This window comes from Mytilus edulis, chromosome 4 (assembly GCF_963676685.1).
Source record: "Mytilus edulis chromosome 4, xbMytEdul2.2, whole genome shotgun sequence".
NCBI classification, from domain to species: Eukaryota; Metazoa; Mollusca; class Bivalvia; order Mytilida; family Mytilidae; genus Mytilus; species Mytilus edulis.
Genome location: NC_092347.1, coordinates 14068705 through 14091982, shown reverse-complemented (window position 1 = coordinate 14091982; position 23278 = coordinate 14068705). Strand labels below are relative to the sequence as shown.

Genomic DNA, 23278 nt, shown 5'->3' with positions numbered 1-23278 from the left:
GCTAGACATGTACACCTTACAATCATTCCATACAACAAATACAGTAGACCTATTGCATATAGTATGAAAAAAACAGACCAAAACACAAAAATTTAACTATAACCACTGAACCATGAAAATGAGGTCAAGGTCAGATGACACCTGCCAGTTGGACATGTACACCTTACAGTCCTTCCATACACCGAATATACAAGCCCTATTGCTTATAGTATCTGAGATACGGACTTGACCACCAAAACTTAACCTTGTTCACTGATCCATGAAATGAGGTTGAGGTCAAGTGAAAACTGTCTGACAGACATGAGGACCTTGCAAGGTACGCACATATCAAATATAGTTATCCTATTACTTATAATAAGAGAGAATTCAACATTACAAAAAATCTGAACTTTTTTTTCAAGTGGTCACTGAACCATGAAAATGAGGTCAAGGACATAGGACATGTGACTGAAGGAAACTTCGTAACATCAGGCATCTATATACAAAGTATGAAGCATCCAGGTCTTCCACCTTCTAAAATATAAAGCTTTTAAAAAGTTAGCTAACACCGCCGCCGCTGGATCACTATCCCTATGTCGAGCTTTCTGCAACAAAAGTTGCAGGCTCGACAAAAACCAAACACAGAAGCTGACAATGACTTTATTGTTGGTCATACATGTTCTGCAACATTGCCTGTTAGTGCTACTAAATCTTCACATAGTCAGTCTGGTATAGACCCATCATCATCATGGAAAAAGACTTCTCCTTCGGTTTTATACACAGATAATATGAGGATTTAATATATGAATTTTTGGAGAAAAAAAGACTCTTCTTCTTCGATATCCAGACAATAACATTAACAAACAAAGGGGTAACTTCCATGAGCATGATGAGGACATCATTACAAGAGAAAACATCAATAGCATAATATAATAAAAACACATAACAAATCAATTACAAACAAACCGCACGCTGCAATTAAGTTACTGAGAATTGTAGAAAATTACGCGCTTACCACAGCGCTATCCAAAAATCCGGATCAGGGAGAACACTGAACCCTACAACAAAATAATAATTAATCATTATGTCTCAATTCCTCAACAAAAATGTTGCAGATCAACAAAAAATAGTCCATTCAGATATTCTTATTTCCAAATTTTTCAAGAATCTTAACCATTGCTATGGGTTCTTTACATGTTTCCATATATGTGGATTATAATACATGTATAACAAACCTTATTCCAAGTGAAGGAGGCATCCACCCTGTTAATGGACTGGTAGCAGAAAACTGAGATTCTAATAGATGTGAAGAAATATAAACAGGACTGTCTTCATTATAGGAATCTAGTAGAGAAAAGATGACAGCAAATAGTAAGAGCATGCTTTATTCCTTATATCAATTTTGAATATATTAACATTACTAAAATGACTAGGTTTTTCTGAAAAAAAGCACAAAGCTGAATCCACCACGGACTTTTCCATCAACATTGTGAAGATTTACAGTTGAAATTCTGTAGAACATGCTTGAAAATATATCATCTGATCATATATAGATTAAAAGATAATTTTCATTTTATATGCTTGTCTTTTTATTATTAAATTGTATCATTGTAATGTAAGAATAAAAGCACATAGAAATTAATAGCTTAGTAGAAAAAAATGAATAGTATCAAATTAAAATTACCCATGTTTGTCAACTGTCAACAGATTAAAAAAAAAACCAGGCATAACAAAACAGGTGTCAAGGTGGAGCAGAAACTGGTAATCCTTCAGGAGAAACATATTTCAAGCACGGTTCTTAGTGGAAATAACTCACTTCAAAGTTTTCTTTATATTTTTTTTTTTACTTTAGTTGATCAAAACCAAATCAAATGAAAGCATTTGCATACATTTGTTCTACGGATCAGATATCACTTTTAAATTCATATTCAAACACAAAGATGATTATGAAGACAACTGAGCTTAGAAGTCACTGTATGGTCTTTAACTCAATTTGTCCAAACTCTTTTTTGATCACATGGCATAAGTGGTTACATTTCAAATGCCTAAATCTGTTTTCAATAACCTATCCAATTACTTTTCAAAGATGCAAAAAGGTTAAAACCAATGAAATACTTTCAAAACAATGTTCAGTTGTTCAGAAGATATCAAGAAAATCAAATGTCATAACCAAATTTCGATCTATCATTTGCTGAGAACAGATTTTTCACTGGCGAAATATTTTTCTCACACCGCTTAGGAAATGTGAAAATAGCACAAAAATTAGAGAAAAATAACTAAAATATTGTTAGAAGATTATCTCTTGCTGTAGAGAACTTCAGAAACCAGATCAGAGGCGGATTTAGGGGGGGGGCCAGGGGGCCCGGGCCTCTCCTTTTAGGGAAAAAATTTGGTTGCCTATATAGGGAATCATTGAAGCGTGACTGGAGCGGGCCCCCCTCTTAGGTCAGTCAGTGGGCCCCCACTTATGAAAATTTCTGGATCCGCCACTGCAGATAAACCTAAACAGGTAAATATTTACCTTGCAAATACTTTAGTGAGATAGGTGTCGCTGATGAATCTTTCTCTTTTGGATTACGAGATGCTTCAACAAACCAATTGGGATTTCCTTTTCCCAATTCTGTAATATAAAAAAGTGTGTGATGTTTATGTTCATGATAAAACTATATTTGGATTTTTTTTTTTTTTAAATATGGAAAATTACTTCAAAATGTTTGATAAATATGGAAGAACACAATTAAAATATAAACAGAACCTTTAACTAAAATTGTATATCATGATAAATAAAAGTTCTTTTATATTTTTACCATTCTCTAATTTGACTTTATCTGTTATGTAAGTTTTGTTTGTCTGTGTAATGACTGGTATCTTCCCTATATCTGTATGTACAGAGCAAGTCTTTGACTTCTTAGTTGTCATGGTAATTATCTGAAATAATAATTTAATTTAAAAAACTACATATCAGAGTATAATTAATCATGATAATTACTATAGTGCATATTAGCAAGAGAAGTCTCTGCATTTTTTTTACATGTACTTCCTAGAAAGTCAAACATCTGCAAAGCTGTAAAAACAAGTGAAACTGTGAGCTACTGCTCACTGATGATACCCCCGCCGCAAGTGGATAATATTAATAGTGTAAAAATATGCAGTGTTCGGTAAACAGGAAGTTGTCGAGTGATGAATCTGAAAACGCATCACACGGTATAGCTGACTTATAAAAATCCTGAAACCAAATTTCAGAAATCCTTGTATTGTAGTTCCTGAGAAAAATGTGACGAAAATTTTCAACTTGGCTATCATGTGTAAAATCAGACATGTGTTCGGTAAACAGGAAGTTGTCGAGTGATGAATCTGAAAACACATCACACGGTATAGCTGACTTATATAAATCCTGAAACCAAATTTCAGAAATCCTTGTATTGTAGTTCCTGAGAAAAATGTGACGAAAATTTTCAACTTGGCTATCATGTGTAAAATCAGACAAGTGTTCGGTAAACAGGAAGTTGTCGAGTGATGAATCTGAAAACGCATCACACGGTATAGCTGACTTATATAAATCCTGAAACCAAATTTCAGAAATCCTTGTATTGTAGTTCCTGAGAAAAATGTGACGAAAATTTTCAACTTGGCTATCATGTGTAAAATCAGACAAGTGTTCGGTAAACAGGAATTTGTCAAGTGATGAATCTGAAAACGCATCACACGGTATGGCTGACATATATAAATGTTGATACCAAATTACAGAAAGGGTGGATGTGTAGTTCCTGAGAAAAATGTGACGAAAGTTTCATGGGACGGACGGACGGACTGACTGACGGACGGACTGACGGACGGACAGACAGAGGTAAAACAGTATACCCCCCCTTTTTTAAAGCGGGGGTATAATAATTATTAATCTCAGTTCATTCCAATTAACTATTTTCCCTGACATTATCAAATCTGAAAAATGAAATTTGTTTTGTTATTTGTAACAACATTGAACAAATGCCTCTTTTTGGCAGGGTACATCAGCAGAATGTAACAAGTGAACTATTCAGGTAACCTTGTATATTAGTATGTATATACGACAACAACCAGTCTGTTCATAATTTTCCATGAACATGAAAATGACTGAAATTCAGGGATTTGATTGATCACATGAGAATCAGTTAGGCCAAAAATAAAACATTGTTTGTTTCCCCTCCCACGACCGACCCGGTAAAATCGCTGCGACTCGAAAAATTTTATTGGCCATTCTTGTCCAAAATTTTTTTTTTTGCTATGTTGGTTTTTGGTGATATCTTTCCGATGTTGTAGTAAGCGTGTGTTGGTTTTTTGTCATACCTTTCCGATGCTGTATTCAAAAAGCGTTTTAAATCAAGGCATTTTTGCATTGAAGGGTCTATATGATTCGGAATCAAGGAAAACAAACATAATGCCTTGCCACACGATTGGATATTTGAAAATAAAAAATCTGAAGAATCTTTCAACCCACTTGATTGGCTTTGTCTTTTACCTCTGTTCCTGTTTAAAGGATAACATCTTTGAGTAAAAATGGTCTGAATCGTGCTTTGAAATCAATCTACTTTGTCTTTGACTTCGAACAGGTTGAGCACAAGTCAGAAAATGTTGGATACATGAATTCCCTGCTTTCAGGGAACCTCCCTGATTTCTGGTGTAAACAAGACGTTTAAATGTGTTTTTATTTTTCAATTTATGGCATGACATTTACAAAAGGGCACGTTTTAAGTCATAACTCCATCAGTTGATTTCGTAAATACTAAAAGTATCCTAGGAACAACAAAACATACAAGTGAAGCCTTTTTTTTTCTCTAGAACTCGAAAAACATACAAATCTTTTGTTTAGGAATTAATTGACCATGCTGCATGATCCAGGTGTAACTGAACATTACTGAATTATGTTCACTTCTATTCAAAATTTTTATTCATTAAATTTTAATTTCCAAGTCATTAACATATCTTTTTGTCATCTCTTAATAGTCTATTTGCCAATTACAGATTTGATTATGTTATTACACACTTTTTAAACAAATTACTTCCTTTTGTCAATCGTAGACTGGTTCCATACCGGACAAAATTGGCTTTTACCCATGCAAAGTATGATGAATTGAAAGTGATGTATCGGGGGTTTAACTTATTTTTCATAAAAAAAAATTCTGATGTCAAAGGTATTTAGATTAACAGCAAATTAATGTTATTAAAAGATTTGAAAACCTTAAATATTACTCACATTACGCACAGGTAAATTTGCTCGTTCTGCTAGCTCTCCATTATAAATGGAAATTAATGTCCCTCACAAGGGAGACAACAGACAGAGGGATCTCAGACTCTAATTTCAGGGTCAATTACCGGAATTGGAAAATAGCCTATTGGTGATCAAGGTATGATGAATTGGTGAACACAGGAATTGTTTTGTTGTGAGTTATGCATCAAATTAGACTTAAAATAAGCTTGATTTTTAACCAATTAAACACTTGCTTTCATTAAACATTGTTATCACATAAAGAATGTGTGCTTTTGTAGATTTCATACCATAAAATGAATAGGAAAAAGGAGGTCCCTATATACTGTTTTAACACCAAAACTGGGGTGTACACTGAATACAGGGAATAACCCACTTTTCTTGACTTATCTTACCTGTTGAATTCAATATAGAAAAATTATATCAAGAAATAAAATAAAATAATTTGCATACCTACATGTACCTACCCATACCCTGATAACCTCAGTAGGGGAGGGGAAACAAAGATATTTTTAATGTTGGCATTACCATTTGACATTGTTAACTAATTAAAGAAGATAGGCGGTATCATACATAACATCTTTGAACTGGCATTGGTGTTATTCTTGTCAATATAATATTGTCATGGTACGAGTTAGTAGTGGTAAGTTTGTTTTTAGTAGTCATGGTAGAGGTTCTGGTACAAGTTGACATTGGTACGAGTTAACAATGGTACGAGATAACTATAATTCCCCCTAGGTTGGCCATAAAAGGGGCTTACCAGGACTGCCAAGTCTCGCGCATTTCCAATGAGACTCACGCATGTTCATGCTTTTTTGGTGGCATTTTCCTTAGATCTATTGTTTTTTCTCGTTGATCTTTTCAACTTTGACCAAATCTCACGCATTTGAGTCACGAAAAGTTGGCAGAACTAGCTTACAGAACTGTGAACATGGTATCGTGTACTCCAAAAAATAATGACGTCTTGTAAGGCTATTTATCATATATTTAGTTGTAAATATAGTAGTTTTGAATATTTGATAAATAGCCTGCTGTTTAACCCATACTGCACAACTTTGATGCGCACCCTTTATCATATCCTTTATCACACCCCTACTCATTTTTTTTTTCATTTTTACATAAACTCCGTTTTAATTTATGTAAGCTTTTTATTTTTTATCTTTTTTTCCCCCCTAAAAATTGGTCCCAAATGAACGGTCATTCGTTCGTGACACAATTTATTGAATGACGTCATTGTTTTGAGTGTGACGTCACAAACGTTGAGATTTCATATTTCTGACACAAGAAATGCAACTATAAACAAGAACTCAATGTACTAACACAGGATCGTTGCATATTGATTTGGAACTTTTATTGTCAATAGAAAAAAACGAAAATGTCTCGGTCTCTAATGAAACACTAATGCGATTGTTGGGTGACTTGATTTGCGAGTCGCGCCGGTTTGATTAATGTAATGTTAGATTTTATTTTTTTTTCCTTTAAATTTTCATGTTAATTAATAAATGTATATATATTTTTTAATTTTTGTAAAAATATGTTAAGAACAGTTGCCACCTAAGACATGTAGTATATATTTTAAAGTACAAGTGAGTTGTTTACCAGAGTGAAAGATATATATACACGCGAGACTTGAATAATTACAAGGGAGACAATCCAGTGTCAACAGTGACACCTACAGAATACAGAATACTCAATGAAAAAACAACAGCATGCAATTTGTAAGGTAACCCATGTGCTTCGGATGAGTAATTGAGCAGTTCTTTCAAAGCTTTTAAAACAAGACATAAGAAGAAATGAAGGTAACCCAGGTGCTAGGGATCAGAAAACAGTTCATGTATACTCTCCTGTTGAAATATATGATAAAGCGTATAAAATATGGCAAAATCTGTATCACATGCCGTATCACCCTCGACCAATATTATACCTCGGGCCTAAAGGTCTCCAGTGGTGGATCCAGAAATTTATATAAGTGGGTGCCAACTGATTGCGGAAGAGGGGGCCCGATCCAGTCACGCTTCCGTGATCCCTATATGAGGGGGGATAGGAGGGGTCCTGATCCCGAAATCCCGGGCATTAAAAAAACAAAATCCCGAAGTCCCGAAATTCGAATAAAGAAATTCCCGGATCCCGAAATCCCGGGCTTAAAAACGCCAGATTTCGGAGTCCCGATAAAGGTCCTATCCCCCCTCTATATAAGCAACCAATTTTTTTCCCAAAAAGGGGGTCCATGTCTCTGGCTGATATTGGTATCTCGGGATGATACGGATTTTGCCATGTATTATTCTCTATTTTTTTTTCTGTAAAACCATCATCCTTGCAAGACGTCATATATTTGGACTAAGTAAAGTGTAATTAAGAGATAACTGTATTGTATTTGAAGCTTTAAGGACGGCTATCAGTAGTTTTACTGTCGCAAATTTAGTTTACCTGGCGACGCGGAGCAGAGACAGGTAAACGGGTATTTGCGACAGTAAAACTCCCGATTGACGTCCGCAAAGCTTCAAATACAATACAGTTATCTCTATTCTAATGCAAAACAAGTTTATAATTAAATTTCAATCATTATTTCGATGTAAAATGTTCATTAAAGAAAATTACGCGAAAAGATGTTATGTTCTTTGGTCCCTACACTAGGTGACGTCATAGGTATGCTTCCGGCGTCAAACATAAACACCGGGCGTTTTCTGGCTTCTGTGCCGCTTCAGAATGTAATAAAATTTGATAAAAAGAAGATTTTTAGGCGCACCAAGTGAGTTTTTTGTTTATTATTGTAGAAATAACATGTCAATACATTCCGAAAATCAAAATGTCGGCTTCCTTAGTTACATACACGGAGATAGGGAATTTTACGCTTGCTGTTATCCAATTAGAACAATTGTTGCAAAATAATTGCATTAGAATATACTATTCTAATGCAATTACTTTGTATCAATGGTTCTGATTGGATGACAGTTAGCGTAAAATTCTCTATCTCCTTGTCTGTAACTAAGGAAGCCGACATTTTGAATTGCTGAATGTATTGACATGTAATTTCTACAATAATAAGCCACAAAACTCACTTGTTGTAGCTACAAATCTTCTTTATATCAAATTTTATTACATTCTGAAGCGGCACAAAAGCCAGCAAACGCCCAGAGTTTATGTTTGACGCCGGAAGCATACCTATGACGTCATCTGGTATAGGGACCAAAGAAGATAACATATTTTCACGGAATTTTCTTTAATGAAGATTTTACACTAAAATAATTATTGAAATTTAATTATGAACTTGTTTTGCATTAGAATAGAGATAACTGTATTGTATTTGAAGCTTTAAGGACATCCATCGGTAGTTTTACTGTCGCAAATTTAGTTTACCTGGCGACGCGGATACTAATATACAGAAACAGAAGACTAATATGGGGACGAAGTCCCCAATAACAGTAGAAAATTCAATAAAAAAAAAATTTGGGAAAATTTCCCGAATTTTTCATTGTACTAATGAACTCAAAATCGTTCAATTTTTTTTATGTCATGTTTTGAAATCCCGGACATGCGCAGAAATGTACAATGTACTTTCTTTTTCCGGTCTCGTTTGTATGAAACTTTGAGTAAAATATATATTTATCAGTCTAGTATAAAATAGGAAGGAACGCGCAATACCAATTTCATTTTTAATAATTCCTTGATATGAAAAAACGTTACCTGATGATAGCGTTTCTTTGTTTACATTGCATATGACGTCATAATTTAAATAACGTCACAACTAAAATCCCTAACAACAGAACCAAAATCGGAAACGTTACGGTATTTCCGTTTCTTTTTTTTTAATAAATATTTAAGTTACAAAAAAATAATTCATACAAACTTCGTCCCCATTTACAGGTAATGCCTGCCTCATATTAAATTTGTTTACATTTCTAAAACATGTAGGGTCACATCATCAGTGCATGGCCGTACATTTGTACCAACAGACGATACTATGGTCTATCGTCTCATGAATGTTACACAATTAATAGATTAAAAAGGGACCTGAGACTCATGACAAATAATGAAAATTTGCAAAGTGTCATAATTTTCTTCATCCGAAAATGGCGCCCTGGTAAATATATATTTCGGAATAAAGAAGAAGCTAAAATTATAGTTTATACCCGACCCCGACACTAATCAAATAAGAAATTTTCTGTACACATTTTTTTAATTAGATAGTTGTAGATAATGAGGACTCAGGTGATATTTAATAGCACATATGATGTTCAATAATTTTTTGTTAATCAAGTTGAATTTCTCTCTTTTAAAAAAAAATAATTGAAGAAAAAAAATAACCGTTTCCTCCTTGAAAAGAACACTGCCAAACAGTGAAGTCAACCAAGTACATCTATATTACATTAACATTTTCTTGTACTCGGAATATGCATATTAATTTGCTGCTGGACGTTATCCATATATCATCGTCATCTGGTTTAAAATCAGTGTGCATTCGATTTGCTCTCCTTATTTTCAGGTAGGGTAGAAGAATTGGTAAACGGACAAAAAGTCACAGGACATAAAGTCACAAATTTGGTAGGACAAAAAGTCACAGGACAAAAAGTCACAAATATTTTTTGCACAATTGTTTGAATACATAAGAGAAATATCTAGAAATCTTTACTTTTCAATACATATATTCATATTTAAGTCTAGGAAATGTGTCATTACAGTTGAAATATGAACATTTATTTAATTTTAATCATATTTCTTCGCACCATGAAGCCCTTTAAGTGCCATGCCACTTTGACATTTTTGTTTTTTTTAACAATTATTGGTCATCTTTAATATTTTCTTGAAAACATTTGTTTACAAAGTTGGTTAATATGCTATAGTTCAAGAAAAATGCCAAAATATTTTTGTAGAAATAAGCGTTTTTTTATTCAAAGAAAATAATCAGAAAAAATAGATTGTGACTTTTTGTCCGTGACTTTTTGTCTGTGACTTTTTGTCCTGTGACTTTCTGTCCTACATTCGAAGACAGAAGAGTCAGAAGAGTAATGAACAACATTTTATTTTGAATCTGATTTTTTTTGTCACAACTAATGTATTGTAACTGTTTGTCTCTATTCAACTGTTTAACCTATTACAATCATATAGCGTCATTATATTGTTGCAGTTTTGATTCTTTTCAACTGTGTTATTATTGGGGCGCCCATATTCGTCGGGGACACAATTTCGCCGTTTTATGATTTTGAGGTGTAAAAACTTCAAAGGATGGCTTAAATGGAAGAAATATGCCGGTAAATTATAATTTTATAACAAATATGATTATTTCTTAAACTTAGACAAAATTTTGACTCTTACCGCAAAGGACCGAAAAACGGACAACGATTTTCGGCCAATTTCCTGAATGAAAAACACGATTTCAAAGAAGTATTTCTTAGTAATTCTTTGACTGATTGCCCAAATTTCAGTTTTTACACCTTTAAAATGTCTGTTATTCATCTATAATGAAATTGATTTGATAAATATTGTTTAAAGCTATAGTTATTTGGTTTTAAATAGATGTGACAAAACATCAGGAAATTTCAAATAGCCTTTAATTGATCAAACTTTTCAGATGATATTTTTTCCAAAAGACACGTTCTCAAGCTAAGAAGATTTTGCTTTTGATATTATCTCCATAAAGAAATATCAGTATACTTCGAGAACATAAAGACCTGAACATAAACTGGACAATAAACTGCAGAAACCATGGAAAATTATGGCAAAAATGAGAACCCCACTCTACGTCTCATCAATTCTAGTTTCAGTAATTTAAAAAAAAAATGAATAACACAAAACCTTCACATGCAAGACTTTATTTTGCTGAAGGCAATGTTTTATATTTTTTATATCGCCGTAGATAAACAAATGCTTAGGATTATTGTAGCGGGTTCCATGTTTATTCCCATTTTGACCAGAATAAAACAAATTTGCAAAATAGTTCTTTCCCCTTTAAATTCACACACAGTCCTCCTTTTGGACCCACATATAGTAACATTAACACTCAGGCTGTAAATCTTTCAACACAGTCTGATAACAAACAAACAAAAAACACCAATAGTTCATGGAAGATACAGATAAAAATCATGATATCTGCAAGTGTAATTTTTCACTGTTTTTTTTCTCGAAAATTGTCATTTTATAAATTTGTCCATGTTTTCTTCTGCGAAACAAGGTTGCGATGGACAGGAAGCATTAGTTATTTGAATAAATTAGTCGTTTTACCCTTTCCGATTATGTTATATTTGACTGGTACACATGTAGTTACATATTAGTAAGTAACGAAAATTTATTTATTACAAATTGGAATATTGACAAAAAATGCTGTGTGGTGGTTGTGTTCAAAGGTCAAAGGAGAAAAAATAATGAAAATCATAATCTTAAGTTGATTCTGTATAGGATGCCTTCTAATAGTATATGCTTTAATTGTATGTTTTTCTATGAAACTAGAACACACCCGTATAATGCGGGTCCGCGACTGAATTAAAGTATATAACTATGCGCAAGATTTATTTTAGTATTAGTATTGTCATCTGATAAAGTCATGCTGATTATAAGATACACAGTTTTCTCTGCTTTCAAATCTTTCTGTTTGAACCCGTCGAACTGGAACTTATCAATTATTGATAATATTAATTATTTGGAAAACAAAAGGTCCTGGAATGGAGTATTTTTTAATCAACAGCATTGTCCTATATTAGTTATAAATATTGAATTCTTTGATTCGCTGTTTTACGTCATGCCCGCTAACAAATTGAAAACTGTACCTATACGCCTTCTTTTAGTCTAGATTTTTAGTATTCGTAGTGTTATCTTAGAAAGTCTAACTGATTAAAATACTACAATAGGTAACAATTTGACAATTAAGTAGTGTCAACCCTGTGATTATGACCTGTGTAATACTGTATAGCATATTGATCCTGAATACACCGTTTGGTGGTGCGCCTGTCAGATGCGGAACGTACAGATAAGGTAATCGGTAACAGGTGAATATACTATTGGTGTCGGTATCGGACTCGACCCGGAACTTCTTAATTATTGGCAATATTAATTACGTGGAAAACAAAAGGGCCTGGAGTGGTGTAATTTTTAATCTACACCTTTGTACTATATTAGTTATATATAAAGTTGAATTCTTTGATTCGTCGTTTTTACGTGATGACGGCTGACAAATTGGACCTCGTAATTTTAGTATTATAGATGAAATCCAACAGAGAGTTGGTTTGATGCTCAATATAAAAGGGTTTGAATGGGGAAATAATGTTGAGAGTACTCTCCACAAGAGACCAACATGTAACTATAAAAAAAAAGCTATGTTGTACGCAGTCCTGCTCGACATGTAGCACCTGTCCGGTAGTCATCATATCAACGGAACTCTATTAGTACAAAGTTTATACAGTTTATGTAGTTCGAATATCGGTTTCCCACTTTAACTAGATTCTTAATTTAGAACATAGCTTTTTATAATCAAAACACTATATATATATATAGGAACAATGACTAGAAGTACAATACATTATGAATATTAACAACACCAAAAATTGATACGTAAAATTTCGTTATTGTTTTTGCTGATTTTAATCAAGTATTTCTTTGTTAATAACCATTCGGTTTATAGTTTTGTCATTAAGCATGTAATTTGCTTTCATGTGTGATCTTTAAACATTTGTTGCATTAAAAATTGAATATCGGTTTTCGCTCTAGTCCATTTTATTACAGTTAAAACCAGTTATAACGTACAATTGTTCTGTTGTAAGCAAAGATGAAGGAATGTAATTACGGAACATAGGTCAATAGTATAATAATTTTAAATACTGCACCATTGATACGGAGTTCTGGGGGGAAAACACCATAAAATATCCTGGCATAATTATTTGTTTGATTTTTTTTTATTTCCCCCTATCAGTTTAAAATTTGAATGGCAACGCATCAACTCTCTAGCCTAAAGTCTGATTATGTTTTGAATGCTTGTTATATTAAAACATTAACTTTTTTAGATAGAATTTACTAAAACAGATTTAAAACAAGTATGTGTCCAAAGTACACAAATGCCCGACTCGCACTATCCTTTTCCATGTTCCATGGACCGTGAAATTGGGTAATTATCTAATTTGCCATTAAAATTAGAAAGATCATATCATAAGCAACAGTGTACTAAGTTTCAAGTTGATTGGACTTCAGCTTCATCAAAAACTACCTTGACCAAAAACTTTAACCTGAAACTCCCACTTTCATTTTCTATGTTCAGTGGACCGTGAAATTGGGGTCAAAAGTCTAATTTGGCTTAAAAATTAGAAAGATCATCTCATAAGCAACAAGTGTACTAAGTTTCAAGTTGATTGGACTTCAGCTTCATCAAAAACTACCTTGACCAAAAACTTTAACCTGGACGGACGAACGGAACCACAGACGGACGGACGGACGGACGAACGGAGCCACAGACCAGAAAACATAATGCCTCTTTACTATCGTAGGTGGGGCATAACAACCTCTTTGACACGACCCCATTAAGATTTTAACGATCTCAACTTGCGAAGTGCACTGTGTATGTTCTGTAATAACACAGTGGATCATTTGACTTCAATTGAAATGTTTAGCCTTCAATGGCTTCTGTCTGCGAAGAATGTTCAGATTCTATTGGGGACAAACACTGTGTTGACTGTGACAGATATTTTTGTCTGAACTGTAAACTAACTCACTTAACTGTAGGCAAGTTTCCAACTCATTTATTTCACAACGTTGAACCAGTAAAGGAAAAAAGACGGACAGAAAACCATTCACAAAATCAAAGAAAAGCTGACACTCTGATCAAACCAGCAGTGCAAATGGCCGACCTTGATATAGAAAATCTTCCACATAATTACGGAGACCCTGAAAAAAATACAGACAAAACAGACTGGGATGGTAAAAAGAAAGATGCAACACCGGCCACGACGGACAACAAAACAGACACTGTCGTTAAAACCGATACAGTGTCAACTAAATCGGAATCAAGCAGCAAGGCTGAGAAACCGAAAGAGGAGACGAACGAAACATTTGAACAACCTTCAGAAAATGAAACCAGCAAAAATGTACCAGACAAACCTGACGATAAGAAAGAAACAAATAAACCTTCTTCAGCAAAGATTAAACCAACAGCAAATACTAACAGCATACCAGATGTTATAAGTGATACAGAAAAAGACAAACGAATCTTTGAACTCACTGAAACAGAAAGAGTTAAGGATCCTAACAAAAGTCACGAAATCGTAACAACAAACAAAACGAATGAAGAAAGCAAAAAGTACCGAAGTGAGAAAACGGCCTATTCTATCTTGGAAGTAACAAGCATGTGTAACGACCACAGCGAGGAGGATTTTATATTTATCTGTGATCGGTGTGATGTACCAGTTTGTAAGATTTGTGTAGTAAGGGAACATAAAGGTCACAAGCTGTCAGACATCGAAGAGACAGCTACCATGAGAGAAAACGCTTTGGCGAATGTGTTAACTCCTAGAATTGCTGGCGCTGTCAGAAACTCGAGCGAAATGAGTCTTAATCTGTCAACCTTTGACTCGGAAATAAATGAAGTGAACAGAGCAATTGAACGACACGGTCAATTGATTAAGGAACTGGTGGACAGACAAGTAGCATTGATGGTAAACAATGTTAAAGAAAGAGCTGGTCGAAGGAAAAATAAATATTCAGATGTAAACGATACCTTGAACGATGCAGTAGTAAAGGGGAAGTTATTACAACAACGTCACCAGGATTTAACCAAATCAAAGAACGACGGAGCCTTGATCTTGCAGTTAAAAAAACTTTCCAAAGATGCAACAAATTTTCACTATCCGTCCGTGCCAAACGTTCCCAGTATCAAGTACCACCCACCAAAAGTTACGGAAGGCGATGTTGAAGCACTGTTTGGAGCCTTTAGTTTTATGTAAGTAGAAAAAAGCTCTTTATTTCTTTCAATGTTATTTCATTTTTGTTTGTCAATAATTATTCTAAATATTCAAAACTATATTAATGACATCAGTTAATAATTACTTATTCAAATTAACTTTCATATCCAGATTTAATTAAGTTGTTTTAAAAACTGGGTATCATTTTTAAGTGCATATTGAAAGGTAATAGTTTCAATGATTAAGTATTTCATGAGAAAAGCACTTAAAGGTAATACTTTACATTTTTAATCTAGCAATGCAATCCTATTAAATTAGTCCACCGCACGTGCTCTTTATTTTCATCCTGTTGATGCATCTGCCTAGCAAGTGCGGACAAATCATGTCAAAAATGTTCATCATCACATGAAATACAAACTCGTACGTCTGCAGTGTTGTAATGGGAAACAAGTTTTGACAATCAGTATTGGCCCATTAACTATTTGTTTAAAATACATGTAGATTGCCAATTGCCAATCAGCCAATAAAACGCATATTAAAAAATCGAAGTGTGACTGTCCACATGACACTCGAAATAAATCATTACCGCGTGAGTATTATATAAAATATTTTAAAATAGATTAAACACATTTTACTTAATTACGAGGCAGATTTTTTTATACCAATTGTGTCTAAAATGCCTTTTACGATCTTATTTAAACAGTAATACTTCAATTTAGACTATAAGTTTTTGTGGCTTTTTTTAATTAAATTTCGGAACTGCTTCCTAAGTCACAGCGTATGTTCATTAACCAGTCACTGTCGTCTACTTCTTCAAATGAAACGTTTTTTTTTTATTCATACCTTCATCTCTCTTTACTTAAACAGGTACATTCGAGCTCTTTATTGACATCAATTATTGTAAGAGTCAGTCGTAGCCCTTTTAAACAGGTTCTAAAGAACCGAAAAAAAAAACTTAATATGCAATTTCTTAATCTGATCATATTCAAATATTTTGTTTAAAGATTCAGTCAATTTTAAGTTGCTTCCAAGCTAAGGATTATGTACCCTTGTGTTGATTCAATGCTAAACATAGAAATTTTATAGAAAATCCACAGCTTTTATCCTTGTTCTCTCATATTTGTCAATTTGGTGACTGATAGATATATAATTATTACATGCAGTGCTAGCATTGATTTCCTTTAAAAAAAGTTTATTAATGTAGTTATTGGTTAAAACATAAATATAGACCAAATCAAGTACACCTTTTAGATCTTGTAGGGTGCGCTCGAATTTAGTGACTCAGCACGAGCTGTTTTAGAATTTACAGGTTGCTTAGAAGTTTGTGTAAAAAATAAACACTAGCACATCATAGAAAAGCAAGTGAGTAATCTATGTTTCAAATTTTATAAGAAAAATCTCTGTATTAAAGGCTGTGGATTTTCTATAAAAATCTTGGTTTATTTGCCATAAAGTCCTCTTTTTCTATTAAATGAAACAGTAAATAATAATGCTTTGCATCAAGTTTCCCCTTAGTATATGTACAAAATAGACTATCTCTATTATTCATTATATCTGTAGTTTTGATACTATTGAAGTTTGAAAAGTTCGTACAAAAATGGCTACAGAATGGGTCAGAAACCTTAAGGGAAATGTTACCTGTGTGATCTCATTGAAGATTAAATGGGTTATTTGATTTTTTTTGTTTAGCGACATGGATCCCAGATCCAACAGGTTACCAAAAATGATACCACCTGCTAACATGTAAGTACATACATAGCTGTATAGCAAATGGCAACAAACTGTTTAGGAAAATGGCACATATAATATAGAAAAGAAATGATTTTGTGTATACATGAATGTAGCTTGATACTGAAGAACTCTATCTGATCCACGTATGTTATTTTAGAAAACTAAGTGAAACTTCTACAGATTCAAGTACTGAAGTTGTTTCAACTGTAATGTGTCCGCGTACCATCACATTTAATGAGAAACAACTTTTATTTTAATAATGATAGAAGACGTATAATAATATATAGCAGTATATTCATACTATATGTTTTTCTTATTTTTTTAAGCTATGCACGTTATGATAAAAGTGCAAGCCAAATTAACCGTTTACTTCAAACTTAAATAACATGCTTATTATTTGATGTTTAAAAGTATAATGCAGGGTATACTGTATACAAGCTGAAAACCCACTTATTTACTGATTGCATGAAATTCTTAATTACAATGCAAAAATTTATACAAACAATGCAAGCAATCCACTTTAACTTTTAAGCTACAAGTATTAGGAAAATAGCTCTAACAAACATATAGAATCAATATAAGTATGTATTTCAGATATTCTACTCCGAAACACAGATGGCAGTGTTGTAGATGTGGGTAAGTCATACCAGTATATCTATCATAACAATTTCATCTTCCCTCATTTTATTGTGCAAAGTCAAAACAAAAACAAATGATAATAAGTCTTGTTTTAGAATCAACTGTAAAATTTTGCTAAAAGTGGGAAGACATGCATCTCTCTTTGCTATTGTTAATTAAAACACCTCGAATCGATACATCATCGAAACAACTCTTTTTATTCAATTAAAGAGATTTCTGTATTTTAATATAAATTAATAAAATTATTTTTCTATTGCAGTACAGACCAACTAAATGAGTAAGTACAGTGATATCGAAGAAATGTGACAATGATTATAAATTTTTGACCTACTTGTAGTAAAAAGGATGAACAATTCAGAACCCAACAGGATACTGTTCTTCAAAGAATAATTGTAAGGGACAAACAAAAATCACAAGTCATAGAAATTAACAATGACGTGCATATAAAAAAAGACAGAAAGCGAAAAACCGAAAAGTAAAGATTGAGCAATATATGAACCTGACAAAAAAAAAGAGGATTCGGTAAGAGGTTCCTTTTAACAAGGTTATTCATTGTATTGAATACTCGTGCGTTTTTCATGTGTAACAATATTCTAACACTTAATACATTACCAGATTTATAAACCATTAGCATTTATGAATTATCTCATCTAAAACATATTGAAATGTCATTTTTCCGTTATTGAGAAATGGAAATTTAGATAACGTAGACTATTTGTTCATCGAGAAATTAAATAAAATTAAAAGCAGTTACCAAATGTTTTATACATTGTGAAAATCATAGTTCATCTTTTACTCATCTTTTCAGCACCAGCAGGTGAGTTAAGTGTATATAGTTACCAAAGTTACCAAGCTTATAATTTAGTACGCCAGACGCGCATTTCGTCTACATAAGAATCATCAGTGACGCTCATATCAAAATTATTATAAAGCAAAACAAGTACAAGTTAAAGAGCATTTAGGACCCAAAATTCCAAAAAGTTGTGCCAACGACGGCTAAGGTAGGCTAAGGTAATCTATGCCTGGAATAAGAAAATCCTTAGTATGTCGAAAAATTCGAATGTTATATGTTAGATAATTGTGGTCAGATTACTTGGAAAGAATATATTACAGTAGTCAGTAGTACAATTTAATGAGATGAGTGAAGAATAAAACTATAAAAATAAAATTACAAAAATATTGCACTCCAAAGAAAATTCAAATTGGAAAGTCCCTTTTCAAATGACAAAATCAGCAACTCAAACGAATGGAAAGCAACTATCATATTCCTGACTTGGTACAGGGATTAGAAAATTATGCAGAAAATGGTGGATTTAACCTGGTTTTATAGAAAATAAATCTCTCACTTGTAAGAAAGTCCCATAAAAATCTTTTATATTAACAGCAATGGGTGAACAAACAAACAGTAATGAATTCTTTTACTAGCATTTTTTTTTTATTATCTTTATATTTTTTGAACATATTTTTTTTTGTATGTAGTATGATTCTCTTTGTCACCAACGCATAATTGTAATTTTTGTTTTCTTAATATGTTTTTACATTGATCGTGTTAGAAGCTAATGCATTGTCTTGTGAATGTATTTTCAATCATAAAATGATTTTCTCGCTTATTTCATGCCAATCTTTTCATGCAGATTTTTTCCTTAATGTTGAGATAAAAAAAGTATTGATAATTTGAAAGTGCAGTATAACGTAAAAGACTAGTTGCGCTCAACATAAGATTCTGGAGTATTCTTCGATGAATACGTTAGAGATAAAAAGATTGGGACGCTTGAATTATTTGTGAAAAATAGCTTTATGATGCAACAGAAATATTTCAATTTTATAAACAAGAAATTTACAATTATAAAAAAATCGCTTTCTTTTTATTTTTCAGAATTTACAACAATAAGTAAGTATATGGAATGGGTAACTTAAGAAAGTACAAGATACAGGCAACAGTAGTATACCGCTATTCAAAAGCCATAAATCGATTGGGAGAAAACAAATCCGGGTTACAAACTAAGGCTTACTCAACAAAATCGTGTAGAAAATTTAGTCTGTTTTAAAATCGTCATTTCAAAGGGAATTCAGTTGTAACATCTTATTTATATATATTCGATTTATGAGAATATCGCTTTTGTATCTTCAGCCTCTCTTCTGCAGTTTCAATTAAGACCTATGAATATTGTCTACTGAAGGAAACACAAAACCTTACTGCTGGTTGATACCAAATGCAATGCTTTAGGACTGTTCATCTAAGAGATATCATTAGTTCAGTAGTCGGTGCTTCGGTACTGATTTGATTTATAACATAGTTTTCTAAAATTCCCGTTGACTAATCAAGAAATTACATAGAAACTTATCTTTGAACTTTCCAAGGGAGAGTTTACCCTGGTTGAATTTGGTTATTCATTAATGTCGTCTGTGAGACATAATAGCTCTTTATGTTTCTTCGTAATTATACATTTCTTGCTTACATATTTTGGGGTTTTAGTGATTACGATGAAGATAAATCCAACACAGCGCTTTTTTTACGCAAGAAATATGTGAAGTATCATTTTATTTCCACACAGTCTATGCAACTCTCTTAAGAATATTTAGTAATAAAAAAAACCATTCGAACCTGATATAAAACAACGAGTAAAAACAACCATGTACATGTGTATAACAAAAACAACCATGTACATGTGTATAACAAAACATATGCCATTACAATGCAAAACTATAAATGGCGTTAAACAATATGGCTGACCTGTTTTAGGATATCATGCAATCAAATTATGGTTGTTCTGAAATTAGCAAGGAGGTCCTCAACGATTTATGGATGTCACAAATACGAATTATGGAGGTCCTGATATATTTTATTAGGAGCTCCTTGAATACCGTAATTTTATTAGGAGCTCCCTGAATACACTAATTTTGATTAATTTGCGACATATGCTTATGGAAGAGAATAAATGTATATTATACGCTATATCATTTTCTATTAACTGTTTTCTTTTTTAGCCTATTCTTGTAAGTATACTTGTTTTATTACATATGAATACATGATTTTCAGTACATAACAATGCGACTGGAATCTAACGACAAAAAAATCCTTAAAGGGGCACTAGCTGTCAAATTCATTGTAACCGATTTGACTCAAATTCTCATATTTGGTTTATAACAATGTAAAACATTTACCCAAACTATCAAAAGTCTAAAATAAACAGTTTACAGAGCATGGGGTAGATAATATATAGGTTCGTTTCGTGTGTATTTTAGGCCAGACGCCATCTAATTAACTATCGATTTGACCTCAGATGACCATATAAGCGATGTAAACAAAAATAAAGATACGAATAGATTAAACCAACACGTGCAATTGGATTTTTATAGGTCTGTTTGATTTTATTTTATAGATTAAAAATAGATGTTTCTCATTGTTTTTAACCATAAAAGAATGATTTTATGTGCATCGAATTAGTAATCAAATGATTAACCGTAGTTTCACTTTCATTGTTGACATTCTTTTTCTTTAAATAACCAGTACACGTACAATGCATGCGTTGTCAATCTCTAGCTAGGGGTTAACTTGAAGTTCACATGAATACCGGTTAGAATGATGATGACGTTTTCACTTGCAAGTGAATCAGTCAAAAATTATGTTTAATCGCTTATTTCAACAAAATTAAAGGAAATTGATTGCTAAAAGCAAATTATTATTTCATTATTCCAATTTGATTAATGATTGATCTAAAAAAAATCATACTTCATTTTTTTTTATATATCGTAGCTAGTGCCCCTTTAAAACAAAAAATAATCGAAAGGTATCATGAAACAGAAACAATTTCTTCAACGATAAAAAAAAGATGACTTTACAATATTTGCCAATTAAAATAATCTACGAAAAGCAAATAATCAATTCACATTTTGTCAAGGTAATCTAATTTATTAACATACGCATATGGAATATACATTTCCCAACTCATTTGGTATTTATAATCTGATACTCAGACTTTATAAAACGTAACCAGTTTTTGATCAGAAAGAAGGTTATTGAATCAGAATTATATCGAAGAACGTATTGTCCTCTTTCTACAAAGTTCATCAGAAGAGTCCAAGAAATTCATTATCAACTTTCCAAAAAAAAAACAAATCTGTATCTGTATCTGTATCTGTCTGATGACGTTGAAGATACCAATACTGGCTTTTACTCAACGGGATAATGTTATTGAAGTATAGATTTTAGGTAGTACTGATGTTGTTTATCATTGTGTGTTATAGAGTTTATTTTATTTGTCTTCATAATTTTAACCTTTACGGTTTGGTAAGTTTTGGGGAGGAACCTTTTGTCGTGGCTCGGATTTGTGTTTACTTTTTTGTTTTGTTTTTTGTTTTAAGAGCTCTTCGAAGACTGTTTTAGGTTTAGGACTTTCAAATATTTATCATCTGGGCCCCGAGAATCACTGAATAGACAAAATTGTCGGAGTGCGCATCTAGTGCAACATAATTGTTACATTTAATGTTTTTATATAAACACACCAAAAATTTCTTATCATAATTAATGCTCTTTTGATTTTGTATTTACATTGTATCATAGATCAAATTTATTTGTTCAGTGTATGTTCACTCGTTTTAATATGTCTTTTGATTGAGTTGAGCCATTTCAATTGATATTTTAGAGTGTGTCTTTTTATGTTGTGATATTACACTATTGTTTCAGATAAGGGTGAAGGTTTTGTACCATTAAAACGTTTAAGGTAGATCATAAGTATAGACTTTTTGAGACTGAATTTTCTTATAATTTGCCAAAATGAAGATTTTCCTATGCTTTTTCAAAAAATATAATAAAAAGTATGGGTCACCGTGCTATTTTTAAAGCTATGAGTCGTTAAAAATTGCCTAAATTTGGTTAGATTGTTCATGAAAAAACACATTTGAGTGCAAACAAAAAATTCTATGAAATAGAATTTTGAAATAAATTGTGAGAAGATAGGTTTTATTGTATGTTTTAAGAAAATAAAAAGAAAAAATGTTGTCACCGAACTTGTTTTCTTGCTACAAGTTAAATAAAAAAAATTCCCAATGAGTCAAGTATAAATATTTTACTAAAGGAGTTATCTCCCCTTAAATGTCTCATTTGAAAAAATGATTAAAAAAAACAAAAATAAATGATATTTGTTTAAATATTTTGAGTAATGCAATGAATCCCAGTTTTCTTTATATAAATAAACAGTCTAACCATTAAATTGCAAATCTGTCTCCCAATTTGTAGATTTGGGCAAAAAACTAGACCAATTTTGAACATTTCAAGATGGCGGTATACGATGAATCTATCTCAACTATGCTGCAATTCACATTCATCAAAAAATTGTATCTCAGTCACGTCTCAGTCCTTACAGCTGAACGGACGTGCTGGGTCAGCTCTCCTTTACCCGCTATCTTCGATGAGGGTTTATTGCTAGATGGTCAACGACATACTACTAAGATGACAGAAACCAATCCATGCCGTACAGAGAGACGTAGTAGTTGGCGTACCCGCGTTAACATGCCTCCAAAACCATTGTCTATTATGGGGAGTGTCATGCCGATTAACGTCCGAGGGCTGTATCCTAGGCTGTTGGGTGATACGACCTTCATTTTCCTGCCTCACGGCTTGGGTCCTGATAACGCTTCCTGTCATCTTTAGAACTACGTCCACGATTCATCTACCAGTACTCCATCATCGAGGCTAGCGGGCTGCCAAGCTGACCAAACTGGCCCTGAAAGCAGCCGTTGTGAAGTAAAGAAAACAACAAAAATAGTCAAAAAGTAAAATCAACTCACCAAAACCAAGATGGCG

The 23278-nt window shown here is 32.7% G+C and overlaps 2 protein-coding genes across 3 annotated transcripts in view; one reads left to right on the top strand and one right to left on the bottom strand.

Moving 5' to 3' along the window:
• Window positions 1-9313, bottom strand: part of LOC139519028 (breast cancer type 2 susceptibility protein homolog) — a 42472-nt gene extending 33159 nt beyond the window's left edge. Inside the window, exons 1-4 of one of the 2 annotated variants that reach the window (XM_071310742.1) lie at window positions 9120-9313; window positions 2787-2907; window positions 2501-2599; window positions 1215-1323 (exon numbers count right to left, since the gene is read on the bottom strand). In XM_071310742.1, the coding sequence (XP_071166843.1) occupies window positions 1215-1323; window positions 2501-2599; window positions 2787-2898 (320 nt within the window). In that variant the 5' untranslated portion in view covers window positions 2899-2907; window positions 9120-9313. The remainder of the gene's footprint in view (window positions 1-1214; window positions 1324-2500; window positions 2600-2786; window positions 2908-9119) is intronic. The other variant, XM_071310743.1, reaches the window with a different exon arrangement.
• Window positions 9314-13376: 4063 nt separating this feature from the next.
• On the top strand, window positions 13377-18866 carry LOC139521268 (uncharacterized). Its single transcript, XM_071314737.1, has 6 exons — window positions 13377-15140; window positions 16792-16845; window positions 17428-17469; window positions 17732-17749; window positions 18281-18289; window positions 18857-18866. Exons 1-6 carry the CDS (start codon window positions 13822-13824, stop codon window positions 18864-18866), a joined length of 1452 nt encoding a protein of 483 aa, XP_071170838.1. The 5' UTR covers window positions 13377-13821.
• The last annotated feature ends 4412 nt before the right edge of the window (window positions 18867-23278 follow it).

What these genes read in the sequence shown, in the direction of transcription:
- LOC139521268 (XM_071314737.1), top strand. Translation starts at nt 13,822, where the DNA reads ATGGCTTCTGTCTGCGAAGAATGTTCAGATTCTATTGGGGACAAACAC. An exon ending in TTTGGAGCCTTTAGTTTTAT is followed by an intron (nt 15,141 to 16,791) that starts GTAAGTAGAAAA and finishes TTTTTTGTTTAG; the next exon opens with CGACATGGATCCCAGATCCA. An exon ending in ATGATACCACCTGCTAACAT is followed by an intron (nt 16,846 to 17,427) that starts GTAAGTACATAC and finishes TATGTATTTCAG; the next exon opens with ATATTCTACTCCGAAACACA.